Here is an 18,750-nt window from a genome sequence, read left to right as displayed (position 1 = left end):
TTCATTCAGGGACTACACTGAGGAAATAAAGTATTGTTAAAGCTACAAGAATATTGCATGATTTACTGTATTTCTGGCTTTATTGAAATACCAAAAAGTTTGGAAATTTTTACCGAATCGTTTTTGGTAATGAATTTGGTAAAATTAACAGTAAAATATGGATTTATAATGAGTGATAAATATTGGTAAATGTAGTAAAATTTGTTAATTTTCCACGATGTATTAGATTTTTGCATAAAAACAATTTATTTAGTTGCATTTGCTTTTCGGTTTCGTGCTTTTTACTCTATGTGCGGTAATGAGATCTATAATTTTGAGAACTAAAATTTCTCGAAACCGTTACCATATTAAAAGAAAAATTACTAAATGAATAGCTTAGAGACTGCATGTTTTGGTTTTTATTACCAGAATTGGGTACTTGCACTTCAAGAAAAAGATCACTGATATCCAAGCATGTGATCTATGATGTCAGCGTCATCTGATATTTTATAAGCAAAATGATGTGTTAAATTTAAGCTAAGTTTCTCTGCGTAAGTTAGAATGTCAATTAATGTGAAGTTAATTACAGTGCCGTGTCACACATCGAGAATAGTGAATATAGTGAAATAATTTTTGTTTCAGATGTATTAAATAAAAATAAAATAAAATAAGGAGTAAAAAAATTAAATAAGGAGTAAAAAAATTAAATAAGGGGTAAAGAAATAAAATAAGGAGTAAAAAAAGTAGAATAAGGAGTAAAAAAATATTCCATTAGTATGGCTGTTTTGAATTTCTCAATTAAATTATTATTCTATTGAATAGAAGTTTATGATAGAAATAAATTGTATCGATATGAAACAGAATATACATATTAAAAAAATGGGTAAATGGTTGGAGTTTCTGTTACACGAAAAATGATGGCAACTACTTTATACCGAATCGGTGTTCCACTACACAGAACCCGGTGCTCCACTACACTCCCAAGCATAGTTTCTGGTGCTATGAAATACCTGGAATATTCTTTTATAATTTTATACTTATTCTGGAATATTTTTTATACTACTTGGAGGAAAGTAGCTACCACCAACCGTGTTTTTTTCCTTGGTAACGTTAAAATGTATTACAGTAATATATATACAAACATAAAAATTAATAAACAGTATAAAATTAGAGCCAGTATCAGTATAATCGAGACAATATAAAATAAGAATCAGTAATATAGGTTGTATATATACATTAATTCTTTAAATAAAATGAACATGTAAATCAAAATACGCATATCAAAGAAAATATAAAGACGAATTTGAACTTGACTTAACATATAGTGACGGACGGAAATTATACATTAAAAAATTAAATAATATAGATTACAGGGACTTGAAAATGCTGATGTAAATACTCTTATTACATAACTAAAAAAGTACATCCTAATTTCAACGGCGATCTTTAGCTTTTGCAGATTGAAAGCAACATTGAAGACAGCAGCAAACAACTCGTTTGTGAACAATTGCAGACGAAACCAACATGCGCCAACATTCGAGTTCACGGAAGTTGAAATATTTAACTTATGTTGTAATAGTTAAAAATCTTTATGCAAACTTTTTGCATTTGCGGTTTTAACACGATTTTGTGTTAACTTGAAGAAAAAAATAGTTTCTGTAAACAACTTGTAAGATTGCTCAACATAAAATATTACATCTCATGTTTTACAGTGTAAGCATGTAGTTGCAAAATGAACCTGCAACATTCTAACTCAACATATTTTTTGTGTAGATTCAGCAAGCTCAGGTGGAAAAGGTGAAAATCTTTCTATGAGTTCATATGGTAAAGTAAAACGAAGTGATCCATCAGACGATAGCCAAAGAGAACCTTTATATTATCCAACCCCATATGCCACAACGCAGTTATCAACTTACAGCGAATCTCCCAACACTTCACACTGTAACACGTTACGAAGGCATGATGGAAAAGGGCATGAATATGACATTCCACATAGACATGCACAGGTTTGTTCTCTTTCCATTCATAAATATGTTCTAAAATCATTAAGACATTGAATATAACCATGCAGTGTAATAAATATATTAACATTTGCGCACGCTTAAATGTTCCAGATCAAATTACGGTAAAAGAAGTACACTCTGGATGCATCATTCCATTAAATCTGTAAAATCCATTTTTACCGTAAAATTTATTTAAATTCAGTGATTTTACAGGAAATTTAACTGTAAAAATTACTGTACATCCAATTTTTAATGCCTATAATTTCACGATAAAAATATCTTTTACGGTAAAAAACAGTGTCACCCTGACTACCTGTATTTATTACTGTAGTTTGAACCGGAATTATTTGCAGTGTGCCTTAACAAAACAATGTAGAAAAATATTTTTTTTCTTCAAATTTTCAATTAATTTAAATTTAAATTAAGTTTAATTCTTTAATTAATTTAAATTTTTTTGGTTTAAAATAAACTTACATTACTTAATAAATTAGGATTATGCTAGGATCATTAACTCTTGTAAAAATAAAGTTGTGAGTTGTTGTTTGAGATTGGGGCCTTGAAGATAAAATCCATTTTAATAACATATTCATAAAAACTGATATTTTCCAGGTATATTCTCTAATTAACATCAATATTTAAGAAAGAATTGAGATATTTATTATTAATATCACAGATTCGATATTTTGTTATTTTTCAAATAAATCAAGATTTTTGGTTAAATAAATGAGTTAAATAGGTTAAATAAAATTATATGATATTTTGATCACAAAATAATAATGACATGTAGGATGCAGCAGAACTGACTGTTCTTCTTTTTTTAAAATGGCCACACATTATGGTATAGAAAAATTGAAAAATTATACTATAAGCACACTCAAACATGACATTTAATTATCAAAAATCAAAAGCTTTTCATTGATACACTCTCAGAAATAAAACGCTTTCTTTTGACGATTCGTCAATCCTTGAGCACTATTTCGTTAATTTTGAGAATCATTTCGTCCCGAAATCACTTGAATTGTGACGAAATGCGAATTCTCAAATTTATGACGAAAATGTTTCTTCAACTTGGAACTTAACTGTAGTGCATTGTGGGAGATTCTTAACTAGAATGACAAAACTAAAATAAAGACTAGACATTCGAAGATAAAGTGAAAACATGTATAGTGGTCGAGAAGTTGGCTTTGTAGCAAGTAGAACCGGGGTTCAAATTCCGCTTTGAGCAAAGGTGTAATTTATTTCGCTGTTCTATTTCTCCTTGTGCTCTTACAGATATATGTTGCCCATGTAAAATTGTTTATTCGAAAAATTGGATAGATTAGGACGAAAAATTTGCTGACGAATTATATTGATGACGAAAAAGTTTTTTAATTTTGACGAAATCGTCACTTAGACGAAATTTTTGTTTGGAGCATATATCACGAAACAGTTTCGTCAAAAACGCGGACAGTTTCGTGATATTTGAGTAGCTATTTTTTGCAGTGTAATGGAGCCAAAAGATAACTTTATTTCGAATTGATGCTTTCCTGTTAACACTTTTCGAACTTTCGTAACTTTTTCAATTCTCTTTTAATTCCGCTTTCAACCCCTTCAACTAATTTTGCATCAAAATGAGCTGAATAACTGGTATAGTTTATTTCAAAACTCCGTGGAGCAGAAAAGATGCCTCGCGGAGAAAAAAAGATGTTTATAAAGAAAATTATAAAATCTGTTCATACTTTCCGGTCACGCATCAAATTTGAAATTTATAAGAGCGGACGAAATTAAATATTATTCTTCAGTTTTTTGTTACCACTTAAAATTGTACAATATACATGCTATAGTTTCTTATCTTATATATTAAAATAAAGAACGAAGTTGAAATGTCATTAATATTTAAAAGCATACTAGTCGTTTGATGTGCTTAAAAATCACATGACACCCCACTTTTTTTATGCCTTTTGCTTTTTACTACAGTGGCTTATCAATTATCACATAAAAAAATCACAGAAGATAATTAATGGTCAAAGTTTTGAATGTCCCACAGCTGGGACCCCAGAAAATATCCGTCAGAGAAAAGTATCGTAGCGCTAATAATTCTTCGGGTGCTGTTTACAAGAAAAATACAAACTCTCAAATGAAACAAATAGCAAACGTGACAATTTTTCTAAAGAAACCAGAACACTAAAGGAAAAAATATAATTCTTGTTAAAAAATCATGTATCTCTACAACCTCTAACTACAGAATTGTTTATAGAATAGCAATTTATTATAATTCTCATGAATTCGTACAATACAATTGCTTTCAAGGCATAGAGTCTTGTCTTGTTATAAGAAATAGTAGAAACTATTCTACTATCGCATTTTAAAGTAGAATACTTTCATTTTTGAGTCTTCCGTTTAAAATTTGACACATTTCTCATTCTTAGGAAACTTTTTGATGCATAATATATTAAATTAAGAAAAAATAATAGTAATATTAAAGTTGATTAATCGATATTAAAAATAAATGCAATGATCGAGGATTCTCTAGAAACAAAAATAACGTTATTCTCGTTTCCATTAGCAATCTGGATTGGGTATAACATGAAATATAGCCAGAAAAATATTCAGTTTAATCAGAATTATTGAAATTTAATTTAGGTGTTATGAAGGCTCTTATATATTTTCGTTACTATCGTTGTTTTGCTCTTAAAATTCTTGTGTACCCAAGTTATTGAATACATTTACTAGCATTCGCTAACACTGTAAGCTTCAGTAAATTTTCTTTCTGATTGAAGTTCACAATTTAAACACATTCATATTTTTAATGAAATCGTCAAAAACACCGATATTTGCATTACTTGAAAATGATACTAGTAAGTATCAGTAAAATGTTTCTTTTTATGCTGAAATACGCATGCATGAACATTCCAGGATGAATGTGAATTTTTTATGAAATTCATTTTGAATATTTTGAATATTCATTCAAAATATTCATTGAAACAATCACAATTTATTAGATATTACAAGTTTGGAGATGAAATATTAAAATCAAACAGACATTAAAAAATTTAAATTTGCAAAAGCGTCTTGATTCATTTCTCAAAACGCATTCTTCATTCATTTCTAAAAAGAAAAAAAAAATTCTTACAGAAGTGATAACTTAACGCACACTCAATACGTTGACTATTATGTTGGTAAATGACGCGAAACTTGAAAAAAATTGAAGAAATTTCAGTTTCTATGCACATTAATTAATCGGTATGCATTGAAAAAATAATGATAATTTAACATATTTCCTTTTATTATTCCGTAAAAACTAAGCATAAGAGATTATATCGTATGGATTGAACAATTTTAAGCTTTGTTTAAATGTGGTATACGTGAAACATCTTTTTTTCACACAATACCGTTTTGAAACTAAAACCCTCGGTTAATACGCGTGGACCTATTTTTCAAGTCATTGTGACACAACGAAGATGCTTAATTTTTTCGGAGCTCCATGTTTAAGGTTCAATTCTATAACAGTCTAAAGACATTATGATATTAAGACACGGAACCTTACCTCGTGTCGAGCATTAAAGTGTTGCCTTGAAAAAAGTTTGAATTCTGCAACAAACATAATGACCAAGGAATGAGATAACAAGATGCTCGGTACACCAATGCGTCTTTGCAAAGTACCATATAGCGTGACACCCTTCCTTTCCATTTTCTATAATGCTAAACAGTTGCTAAGCAGTATTCTAGTTTGAGAAGTATCATTTGGCTCGGCACCACCCTATATTAAATACAAAAGTGTTTTGATGTTTGCTCAGTTAAAAATCATATTTTTGATTCAATCCTCTAACATAGTCGAACCAGTACTTTTTTTTCGAATTTTAAATCTTAAACTTTTATGAGCATTATACTAAAGAGAGAATTAATAACATACTAATCACGTTTCAGAAATATTCATGCATTATACGTTTAAAAAAATTGTTTCGTTACGTTTAAAATAAAATAAAAGAACTGGGAGATAAGTCAGGTAAATTAAGCGGATGTTACAATCCTTCTGAGAATGCTTTTTTATTGTTTCAGAATTTTATGCGTATAATATAGTGTTATCTTGCGAATATATATCTTTTTTTTTGAGCTTTCATTGACAATGGTATTACATTCTTCAAGATTTTACAGATTTCTAGATTATTGTTTTTCCAAAAACTTCTAAAATACTTAACATTAAAATTCGCAGTAGTATTTAGACAGTTACTTTCGATAATATTTGCTTCCCTCCTTTCATTTTCCGTTAAATAGTTTTACGTATATAGGTCTGAAATTTAAATTTTATTGTCTTAATGAATAGTTTTATTTAGCTTTAAAACAATAACGTTAAATGATGTTAATATGTTTTAAATTTTTAAAAAAATTTGAAGCATTTTTAGCGTAAAATTGGATCATTGTTCTTTATTTCATTCCATAGATCTGCAACTCTATTTTAAATTTAAAATCCATATTTTTTCCTTTTATTGAAACAATGATTAATCAAGTTGTTTTTAATCGTTCCCTTACCCTACAAGTGACTGATGCCCTCAAAAGGACTACTTTTTAGCTTTTCAATTTTAGAGTAAATTAAGGCAAATCAAAACTCAATTATTGTATTTATATAGTTTATAACTGCTGAAATATTTAAAAATATGAATAACTAGCATTTTGTTATTATACATTTTTAAAATAAGAACAAATGCAGCATAACAATGCATTCTAATTCATTTTAAAACTACTTTCTTATTTATCTAATAGTTTCAATCACAGGAACATACATACATTTTACCTAATACTAAGAACAAAATCTGTATTTTGAATATTTAAACTACATATGTATAAAAAATAAACAAATTGTAGTGTTCACCTTATAAATGTATAGCCGACTAATAATGGTACAGCTTGTACTCGTAAGCCATTCACGATTCTGATAATAACAGACCTCTATAATGTCTTGGTCCTTATGTCAATGAACACGGCTACAGCAATTTGATGAAGAAGTCATTGTGTTCGTTAATGAAATCAAAATGACGCTCGAATTACTACACATTGTTATACGTGCGTTATATATAAATTACTCAGTACGTAGTTTAGGTTATGTAATAGCTGATACTTGGATGAAGATTGTTGTAAGCCTTTAAATTTCAATAGTGCTCTTCAATTGATGTTTGGATAATTATAACAACAATTTAGTTAAATTACATACCATAAATTATTTATTTAACTGAATTATATGTGATTCATCTTTTATAACTAGAAGTGATGTTTTAAGTAACGTCATTGTGTTTCCATTAAATTAAATGCTAGAAGTAAATTTTTCAATACAATGTTATTAGGTTAGTTGTATCATTTTCAACTATTGTTGCAGGAATTTGATAGTCTCATATCATATAGTAGGAAAAATTGCCTATGACAAATGTTGTAGTAATTTAAGTTATTTAATTAACTGATCATGAATATTTAGTGTATGCATGCAATCAAAATTGCAAAATCAATTGTAGTTGAACATTGATGTTCGTAACTTCGGAATAGGACCAGCTGCTCAATGCTAGTTATTAAAATAAAGTAAAACAAATTGTTTGTATAGAATCTACTAAATCCCTTTGTCCAGAAGGTTTAAACTTTTCATATATATATATATATANCACATTTTTCACAAATTTACTGCAGTAAGAATACAGAAGAATCCAATAAAAAAGTATTTAGAAACTAACAGCTGCTTTTTATGGAACGCTGATTTCAGGACAACATAGTTAAAGGACAACAACCATTTCTTCACAAACTGAAAATTTTGATTTTCAAAATATTAAATTAGTTTTGCCCTTTGTATTGTAATCTACTAAAGGAGGGGAGTAGCATTTTATGTTATAAGTCAGCACTACTAACGAAAATGGAGCCGTATGGAACAGCGTCCCATTTGTCGATAAGGTTATGTCCGACGTGTGAATAAATCTAGGTACAAAATTGTACTTTTGATACATAGAAACTTCTTATATATATATATATGATATGATTAATCAGTTTATTCGGAGATAAACAGAAATGCATTGAATATTTTCAGGAACAATATTCCAAAACTAGTTAATCATTTATTTTAAAACTAGTTAATCATATATTAAAACTAGTTAATCATTTATTACTAGTTAATCAATTATTATAATATAGAATGATAAATATTTTTGGGGAAATAGTATTGGAATTATGTATAACGATAATGGTTTGTTATAAAAATAACGTACAATGGGAATAATATGCAAAAGGAAAGCAATTTACATTTAAGTTTTATGCACAGCTAATTTAGTAACTTAATAGCAGCTGAGTACCTTGGCTAACATAACAAAACAATTAAATTTGGATTAAACTGTTTTTTAATAAGTTTTGCAAAGCAAACTAAATGTCATCTCAGCAGTAATTCTTTAACTGTAACAGCATCAATAGGTATGTATTTCATAATAATTAGTAATTTTAATGAAGTTAGTTTGAAAAGTTGTACGATTTTGCTTATTAATATAATTAAAAATTACAAAATCTCTAATTAAGTACATATGTGTTCAAACTGTTGAAATTTTTAATTATACTTTAAGACCTTGAAAATATTATGGCAGTATGTTAGCAAGGTATAAAAAATATCAATGAGTTTATTTCTTAAAAAAAGTGGCAAAAGAAGAAGATTTAGTTAAATTTGTAATACTTTAAAGCGATATGAAATTTCTATATGTAAGCAAATGCTTAATTTATTATTCCACTACTATGAGCTTTAAACAGCTGTTCTTACCAAGTTTTCATCAAAAAACTTTGTGCCGGCAACTTTTACTGAGTTAGCATTTAATTTTTAGGTAAGCATTATTCCCTTCCAAAATAAATATAACGCGGCTTCTAATGCACTTTTTTTAAACAGCCCTTCATTCGCCAAATTTCTTTTTCGCCATCTTAGCTGCCATCTGTTACACTTAAAGTACGCTTTTTTGTGCATTATCTTGCAACAGTAAAAAACACTGAAGGAAATCTGGAGTTTAAAGAGCATACATGTCTTCTATGTCTCAAAAAATAAACGTCTAAACCAAGAGCGGCAGGTCTGGCGGGTGTAAAAAATCAAATTTCCGGAAAAAGACGCTTCGACGTCAAAAAAGAACATATATCCCTATAAACGTTGTTTATCTTTCCTTTTAACGCGAAGTCTTTCACTTTTAAAAAGAGGGTCGGGCAGCACAATCAATTGGATTAAAGTCTTTCTGGATCACGAGTCCAGGACACCTTCTCTTGCTTGGTGGTCTTGGATGTCATCCAATTTTTTATGACATAAATTTTTGACACCATATTCTATAACGTGAGCTCTTGTGATCAAGTTTATTGCACGGAATATGTTTGAAGAAGGAAGGGTCAGTGGAAACTTTTGAAAGGTTATGTTTTTTGACGATGCTGTGATGTCGTTGTTTTATTCCTTCGATTGCTTGAAAAATAGTAGGTGCATTTAAGATCTGCAAACGAAAGTTATATATATATTTTTTTTTTTTGGTTTTGCGCGTTTATAAAGAAAAATATTTATTGATATTCCCAAAAATAGTGATGTTTTTTATTAAAAACAAAAGTAAAGGTAAGGAAAATAATGCTGATAGATATTCTTTAATATCTTTTGTAAGATTTCGGCAAGTAAATTGTTTTAGCGTGGTTTTAAAATATTTTGTCTAATTCTTAAACTTACAATTCAGGGATTTGTAACCCGCGGGTTTCAGTACTTGGTAAAAATATAATTTGCCGGTAAGGCTGGTTCCCGATTATGAGCTGGATATTTGGGCAAATTTGAACCAGTGCTTTAACTTATCTAAATTATCTTAACTATGTGTTAATTTTATGCTATAACATCCAAATTAATGAATCCAGTAAGCTTGTCGCCCAATCTGCAATTAAAACAGTTAATTTTAGGCCTATTGATTTGATTGCAATTTGTTGATAATAATTATTCGAAAACATAAAAATAACTCATAATGAAGATGATTTAAATAAATGCAAGTGACTTTTATAGTGCTCACGAACAGTGAAAGCACCCCTAAGAAAGCACCCCCATATGCGTACTACGACATTTCCAGCCAAGGGCAGCAGTGAAGTGAATATTTCCTTATGATACTCCTTATTATCCCTACAAACTTATCTACTAAATCACCTTGTATAAATATATCGAAAATCAATAATTAAATGTCTCGATTATTAATGTACACTTAAAATGTTATAGTAGTAAAATCAAAACCTATAATCTATTTCAAGGAATGTTACATAAAAAATATTAGGGTTTTTTAAATTCTTTTGTTGAAAAGTATTAAGGAGAGAGTTGTGAAGGAGAGAAGTTTGGACAATAATTTACGTGTTACGTCATCTACATTAAATAATTTCAAACAGCAAAAATAGAATTAATAATAACTCAGAATTATCAAATTTTCAACGTTTTTGTGATTTTTTTAAAAGCATGAAATGTTATAGAGTCCTTATTTTCCAGCCGATAGGATTTTCATCAAAATTTAATTTTCCTAAATGTACATTCTTTACGGAGAAATACATTCTAGTAGAATTATCGCAGTGTACGGTAAAGATTCTGTTAATGATAGCAACTACTAAAATATAAAATATTTAAACAATTCATATGGTAACAGTTTACCAGAAGTTCGTGTTTTCAAAATTATAGTTCTTATTATAACACATTTAGTACCACACATAAATCTTAAAAATGCAAAGTTTAAAAATAAATTTAACAGAATAAACAGCCTTTATGCTATGCTGTAAGATATAATAATGAAATTACCATAGTTTACCACATTTACCTAGTTTTTAACATACATTAAATAACAATATTTTATTGTTAATTTTACCTAAATTATTACCAAAGCACTTTACCGTGTTTTTGGTGTTCCCATACAGCGTTAGTTCTGGCAGTTTTGACCATACATTTTTCTCAGTGTAAATCTAACCTCAGTTTGCTATCTAGTAATAATTAAATTTTGTTATAAACAATTTTGTTAAATGAAATTCTAATTACAAAGGGAATGAGTCATTGGGCAACAAGATGTAAGTTTCGAGATAGGTATCTATCTTGTATGTTATCCATCGTTTTTACCTTTTTCTTTCGTGTTTTTCTCAGGAATTATTACTTACAAGATTCAAGTTTCAATAAATTCAGCCATAATTATTGAAAATCTATTTCAACATTTATTGAAATATTTTGAACAATATTTTGTCAAAGCAAGTCTTTTACTTCGTTTAATAAGTATATTTGTAGGTAACATTGTGATAAGAGCGGCATATTAATAGTACTAAATCTATTATAGCATATTCAGTTAATTGAATTATTACATCACCTAATGCATATTATTCATATTCAATGGCACAATTTGGTCATTCAATTATCGTAAGTAACTAACCATAAATTTTAGATGAAAATAGGTTTGTTAATTGCACATTTTTCACAAATTTACTGCAGTAAGAATACAGAAGAATCCAATAAAAAAGTATTTAGAAACTAACAGCTGCTTTTTATGGAACGCTGATTTCAGGACAACATAGTTAAAGGACAACAACCATTTCTTCACAAACTGAAAATTTTGATTTTCAAAATATTAAATTAGTTTTGCCCTTTGTATTGTAATCTACTAAAGGAGGGGAGTAGCATTTTATGTTATAAGTCAGCACTACTAACGAAAATGGAGCCGTATGGAACAGCGTCCCATTTGTCGATAAGGTTATGTCCGACGTGTGAATAAATCTAGGTACAAAATTGTACTTTTGATACATAGAAACTTCTCTATGTTTTAAAGTATTCGTTTCAACCATTTTGTTTCATTCATTTCAGAGAAAAACAATACATTGGACACTGTGTCCCTATATGCCTAGATAATAACGTTAGGTGCGGAATATATACACCGAAGAGCCATTACATTATGACCACCCTCCATCTATAACAATGGGCTCGCCCAGGTTTTCATGGTTTCTCGCCCAGGAACAATGTTTTCATGGGGCACACTAGGACCCATAATCATCATAGAACAATCCCTGACGTCTGTAAGCTACTTGAACATAGTTGCAGACCAGGTTCACCCATTCATGGCAACAGTTTTTCCTGCGGGGGATGGTGTTAACCAGTAGGATAATACACCATGTAATAAGGGTCGAATCGTCGAGGAACATTCCAGTGACTTTGAAGTCATTTCTTGGCCCCCAAATTCACCTGGCCTTAATCCAATAGAGCATTTGTGGTCCTACTTGGAAAACCAAATTCGTGCTGCCATGCTACTCTCTCGTTATGTGAGGGAATTGCAGGACCAGTTGGTGAGCGTTTCGTACCAGATATCTCAGACTACCTAATAGCACCTTGTGGAACCAATGCCACGGCGGCTGCTAGTAGTTTTGAGGTCTAAAGGTGGTCCTACATGTTATTAGCAGGGAGGTCATAATGTAATGGCTCTTCGGTGTATATATACACAAATGTGTACATTTTTTACGTATGAAACCTCAAACTTAGTAGTCCCATTGACTTATCAAGCAATTTTTTTACTTTACCTTTAACCACAATATTTAAAATAGGCATTTTTGATCATAGATTTAATCTTTGTTTGTAAAACACTTCAAATGTGACTCGATACCATTTATGAAATCAGCTCACTAATGCAATCAATTTTTCAACTCAAAATTTCCAGATCCGTATTATCAATCCAGATAAAAACACCGGAGAATAAGTTTTTTGCTACTTTGATACAAATACTTGCTCTTGCCTAATTGGGAAACAGATATTTGAAATCTCAAATTTGTTTTGGTCCTTAAACTACAGAGTTTTTAAAAGACATTTTAAAACTACTTTTTATTGAAATGTACAAGTTTGAAAAAAATTATATATATCAGGGGGCCACGTAATTATTGTGACAAATTTCAAGCGGATTAAGAGCAAATCATCAGGATTAAAACTGCATACAAACCCACGCCCGGAAATATCGTCGTACTCAGGTGAAGGCTCTTCCCTATTACGTCCTGTTCGAAAGCACAAGAAAAAAACAGTTCAAAATGGGGAAGCACTCCTAGTGACGTATGACAACACTTCATTGCATGGGTTCGTATGCAATTTTAATCCTGATGATTTGTTCTAAATCTTCTAGAAATTTGTCGCAGCATTTATGCGACCTCCTCTTATACATAACGTTTTTAAGCTGGCATATTTCGTCAAGAAATAGATTGAAAATGCCGTTTAGAAAATATCTGTAGCTTCGAGAGAGGAATTGATTATATATTTGAGAGTAGCGATACGTAAGTATCTAAGATCTGTAAAATAAACCATATAACAAAAAAAAAGTTTTTCCACAGTGTTATTAGTAATATAATATCGATATCCTGATGAATTAAGATCTGACATCCTGAGACATACATATTTTTTTTAGAAAAAATATGTATGTCTACTTTTTACTTGTTTTACATTATTTCTTTATTTTAATGTCAAATCTGCAGCATTTTATTTTTCTTTGAATATTCAGATGCTACACTGTGTCAATTTAAGGAAATGTGCCATATATCATAAGGATAATAGTTTTTTTTATTTATTTTTTTTTTAGCGAAAATTGAAATTTTCATTCTAAAAATTTATATCCAAAAATAAATTTATTGTTTGGATTATATTACAAGAAATACCTATTTCTTATCTTTCCAATTTCTATTGACAATAGTTAGAAACAGTGAATATATTCTTTTCGTTTTATATGCCCTTCAGCATTTCGTGGTAAAAAGCTTTTATAATATATTATAAATCTTTGATATTTTCATATACGAATATCATATATCAGCTTTTCTTCCTTTCAAAAACAAATATCAAGTTGAATATAGTTTACTTAACCCTTAGGCAGATACTGTACAAAAATTCAATAGAATTCTCAAGTTTCATTATTTTAATAATTTATAGATATCCTTAGGAATAATAATCCATCTCATTTTAAGAAGTAATATATTTTACATGACATACATCTATAATTCAAGTATAAATTGCTTTGAAAACACCGCACTTTATATAAAGTTTAATGTATTAATAGAAATTAATTAAAATGCTGCTTTAAAATAATACACTGTTAAGATTGCTTAAAAAGTGTTTTTTTTAATGTAAATTAATAGTTTAAAATACACTTTAAATAAATTGTGTGTAATACTTATTTTAACGAATTTGAATTGATTTCTTATTTGTTTATCAAAATATAATAACATTATTGATACTATTTGAGAATTTCACATCATAAAATTTGCACGAAATGGATAAATTAGAATTTTGCCTAAAAATTTCTAATTTAGGGTCTATATTACCGCATTTATGAATAGAGATAGTTTTACATTGTGGGGTGAATATTTATTTGAATTTCAAAGGTCTTTACAGTTATTTTTTCTACATTCATGGATATTTAAATATGATCAATGACTTAAATAGTTATTCGTTCATTTAGCATTATTCCTAAAGAATTATGATTTTATATCTTCTACATAAAAAAAACTGTTAAAACTAAGATCTGTGAATTTATTGCAATTACTCAAATGTAGAGATAAGCATATGTTCTAATCTGATGTCATTTCGTGTTTTCTGCTAAATATTCATTAGAACATATGCTCTTATTCCCTGAAAAAAATAACTGATGAGCATAAAGCTGTTCCTCTTATCCATTTTGCGAGCATTTTTCTCCTTTTTCTCGGCTTTGGTGTCCAGAACAGACCATATTCACCCCAGATCATAGTTGTCTAAACAACGTCACAGACTTCCAAATTCTAGCTACTCGGCACGCTAAAGTTCTTTTTCAACATTGTCAAATTTATTAGTGAGAGGCCATTTCCTGACCTGTTGACTTATTAAGTGTTAGATTTTTTCGTTGGGTTTTGGTTTTCAAAACTTTTTAATTATCCAAGCCATCTCGTTCGGTAAACATTACTAATTCTACTATTGTTTACCTCGAATATGTGTGAAATTGAGGGTTATACAAAAATTCGCTAGATACTGTTTTCGTTTGTATCACAATATATTTTTTATAAATTTCCTTTCACACATATCAGCAAGTTTTGCAAATAAAGAACTGAATATGACTTTGAAACTCTCACATATATCTGACGTAAAAATATAATTATTTAATTAAAATGTGTATTCTCAACGAATTGTTGTCATAGGTGATAATTTGATCACTAGCATTATAATTATTTTATCTAGTATTGCATTTATCTTCGTTTCACAATATACATTACTGCACTTTGGTATGTACACGCTGACAGTAACTATTAGACGAATTGAGTTATATGGAGTAAAGTGGGGTAATAACGGGAAAGCTAAGATTCGAAGGCCTGTTGGAGCTTAACCCCTTAACGATCGGTTAATTTTCAAGAAAACGGTCATTAAAGTGCCTATTTTTTTCACTTATCACAAATACACGTATTTGATTAGTGCTGACATCTAGTTTAAAATAAACTAACTATCTACAATTACCTTAAAATATCCTGGTACTGCCATCTGGTGTGTAAAATGAGAAATAAAATGATTTCCAGGCAAAAGAAATGAATTAGTTTTATTCTTATTAGCACGCTACTACTGAACACTCCAGCCCGAAAATATCACGGGAGCGAGATATAAAGGGCGAAACCTCAACCTATCATTTTCACGGGAGAGAGAAGGGAGGGGTTAATCCACTGGCGGTTTAGCAAATGGGCAAAATTGAGAGAATATCTCTTTCCAATACACTATTTCTCTATCTAATAACATGGAAATACTGGTTTTATTATGGAGAGAAGACTGCAGGTTCAAACTTTATAAGCGGACGCGTCAGTGGGTTAACCTAGAAACTGTTAGGTTTAATCAAGATATTTATTGTTTAGTTGTATAGAATACGTCATTCTTAATATGTCATTGTACATTTTTCTAGAAAAAGTTTCTAGAAAATCAAGCATTCTAGTAATCAATACAAGTATTGTAAAATCAGATACACATGTTAACTCCATGGAAAATTTCGAAATACTAGAATTTTAGTGGAACAGTTTCAGACATTTCTATTTCATATGACAATTTAATGAAATTATGCATGCAATTTATACGTGATATAGTCAAGACTCTACTCACGAAGAGGAGAGAAAGAGAGGGACAATATACTGTGGTCTAGGACAACTGAGGTAGCCTCCAAAATTTCCATCAAAAATATTGTGCTTATTATTTAGTTTATTTTTTTTAAGAAAATTGTAGACAATTTCCTTTTTTTTTATTTAAAAACTACGATTTTGTATAAAAGGTCGTGAAAATAATGCTTTTTGTGCTTTTCAGAACCGGTTCGCAATAAACTTTGTTCAGTGGTATATTTAGATGCAATTATCTTATTCCCCAGCTGTACTGCATCTTTCGTGAATCCAACATAGACACATCATGGGGGTACTCTGTCTTGAGCAGATGTTACAGCCACAAAACTGAACTGCTCAACTATTGGACGAAATATTATTGTTAGGGTATAAATCTTTAGTATACGTATACTTGGCTGGACTGAAACTAATTTTTATAACTCTAATGGCCAATAAATAAGGTGAGCTTTAAAGCAAGAGAACGTTAGAAAATTTTCATAGTAAAACAAACTTTTCTGCACTGACACCATGAATTACTTAACAACAACATACCAATATGGTAGGTCCTTTTTCTAGTCTAGTAAAGTGCAATTCAGAGTTTGCTCGCTATAGAGCAGAAGTAATTTCCACACCGGTCTTACTCCTGTCTCCCCCACATGCTTGTATTTCTCTAGTTGGACTATGTTTAAATTCACAAAAATCTTATGTCTCTTATTATCTGTGAATTCTATATTAATACGCCTTAAATAAGGGTAATTTCTAACTGAAGTGATTATAAAAACGAGATTTAAATGAATTAATAATTATTCACATTATGGGGTAGCAAACAAGAACAGAAAAATAAATTTCTAAAGTACTAATAAACATTGAATCATGTATTCTAAACTATATTTTTAATTATTATAACGTGAGAAGTTTTAAGATCTTCAAATTTCATTTAGAATTATCTTAAATGATTTTGAAAAAACTTAATCATTTTTTTAACTTTAAAAAGATCTGAACTTTGAAACTTTTTTGAACTTTGACAATCTTAATTTTTGCTATTAAAATGATGCTTTGCTGCCTCTAAAACATCCGTTCTTTTATGGTGCGTATTAAGAGGACTCCATAACAGGGGAGAAACATTTCGTCGCAAATTCTCCTTCACCTCCATAACTAATTTAAAATTCAAATTTAAAAAAAAAGTGAGTTCAGACAAACCTTGAGTTAATTATGCAGTTTCAATAGCCGAAAAAATAATTAAAAATATTAAAATACAAATAAATAATTGGAATAGAACTTCTCTATTGAGTAGGGGAGAGTGGGGTCATTTGTAACATTCTTTACTTAACTATTTTTAGCTAACAAAAAATCCAATATATTATAAGTATTAATTGACAGACGAGTAAAGTAGACTAACCTCTACAAGAAAAAAAAAATAAATACCTTATTTTAAATGTTATTATATTAGTTATTAAAAATTTTTGAGAGTCGTGCACTTGTTACAATTGTCCCCACTTACGGGGTCAATTGTAACAGTTCATAAATTCAACTAAAACATAGTTAATTATACATATTATCATAGTTGTGATATATTTTTTTATTGATCAAAATAGTAGTGATATTTTAGGAGTAAAAATAATAATGAGCAGAGACCTAAAGGGTTAAACTTTTAACTTTAAGGGGTTAAAAATTTTAATTTATGCTGTGAAAGGTGACAAATAAAATAATGCACATGCAACATAATATAAATGATATAGGAAACTATTGGTGGTTCTTAAAGAGTTAAGTAATGGTTTGTAAACATAAGATTATTTATTTTCAGCTGTTGCAATCGTCCCTTTACTTATTGTTACAATCGTCCCCAAGACACCATTTCAGCTTCATTTGTTAAAAACATTTCTAGTTAATTAACAAAACTAATTCTTTTTTATTGAAATGTTAATTTAGGTGTCCACTTACATATTCAGTTAATTATTTTTATTTGCTTAAACAAAATTACTTTGTTACACTATAATATTATAATACCAAAAAAAGTACTTACGCAGCTTGAAAATATCTTTCGTGATGTAACTCTTTCAAAAGTACATAAAAATGGTTGCCAGCAGGGGTGTACATGTAGATTTATTGAATACACCTTGTGAGCCACCTAGGAACAAAATCTGGAGCCTAACACTCGAAACTTTTGCTCTGTTACAATTGTACCATGTTACAATTGACTACTCTATTGGGAATTGAAGCTATGTTCGCATAATTTGTTTTCATTTGGATATTTTGCGAATTTTAATTTAGTATTTGTCACTTCATAGCTTACTCTAGGCTTGTCTGAACACACTTTTTTATTCTTTTATTTTTAAATTAGTTATAGAAGTGAAAAACAATTTGAGACGAAAAATATCTCTCCTGATAGGGCATCATCTTAAAAGCTTTGTTAAAAAAAGTAAAAGAAACATAATCGAAACGTGTATAAATATTTCGAAAAATGAAACGTGGTATTGGCACACAAAATATATTACCAGAATTGCTGAGAATGTTATTCATAAAGATAAAAACTGATGCTCATTATTTAAGAAAACAATTGACTATATACATTATTGATAGCTGTCATTTCTCTGGTTTTTATTTATGTTGTTAGCAGTGATTGCTCGATATTTTTATCATCAATGATACTTTGGGAACCACATGGCATGATACAATGAGATGCCTTTCA

General features: G+C 29.4%; 1 protein-coding gene across 1 annotated transcript in view; it reads left to right on the top strand.

The window, feature by feature from the left end:
* The window catches only part of LOC107441526 (cell adhesion molecule Dscam1), a 406,695-nt gene that overhangs the window by 344,603 nt on the left and 43,342 nt on the right, over positions 1-18,750 (top strand). Inside the window, exon 22 of the mRNA XM_043043535.2 lies at positions 1,753-1,985. Within this exon, the coding sequence (XP_042899469.2) occupies positions 1,753-1,985 (233 nt within the window). The remainder of the gene's footprint in view (positions 1-1,752; positions 1,986-18,750) is intronic.

This window comes from Parasteatoda tepidariorum, chromosome 8 (assembly GCF_043381705.1).
Source record: "Parasteatoda tepidariorum isolate YZ-2023 chromosome 8, CAS_Ptep_4.0, whole genome shotgun sequence".
NCBI lineage: Eukaryota > Metazoa > Arthropoda > Arachnida > Araneae > Theridiidae > Parasteatoda > Parasteatoda tepidariorum.
Note: the sequence above shows the minus strand (reverse complement) of the source record. Positions and strands in the feature narration are given on the sequence as shown.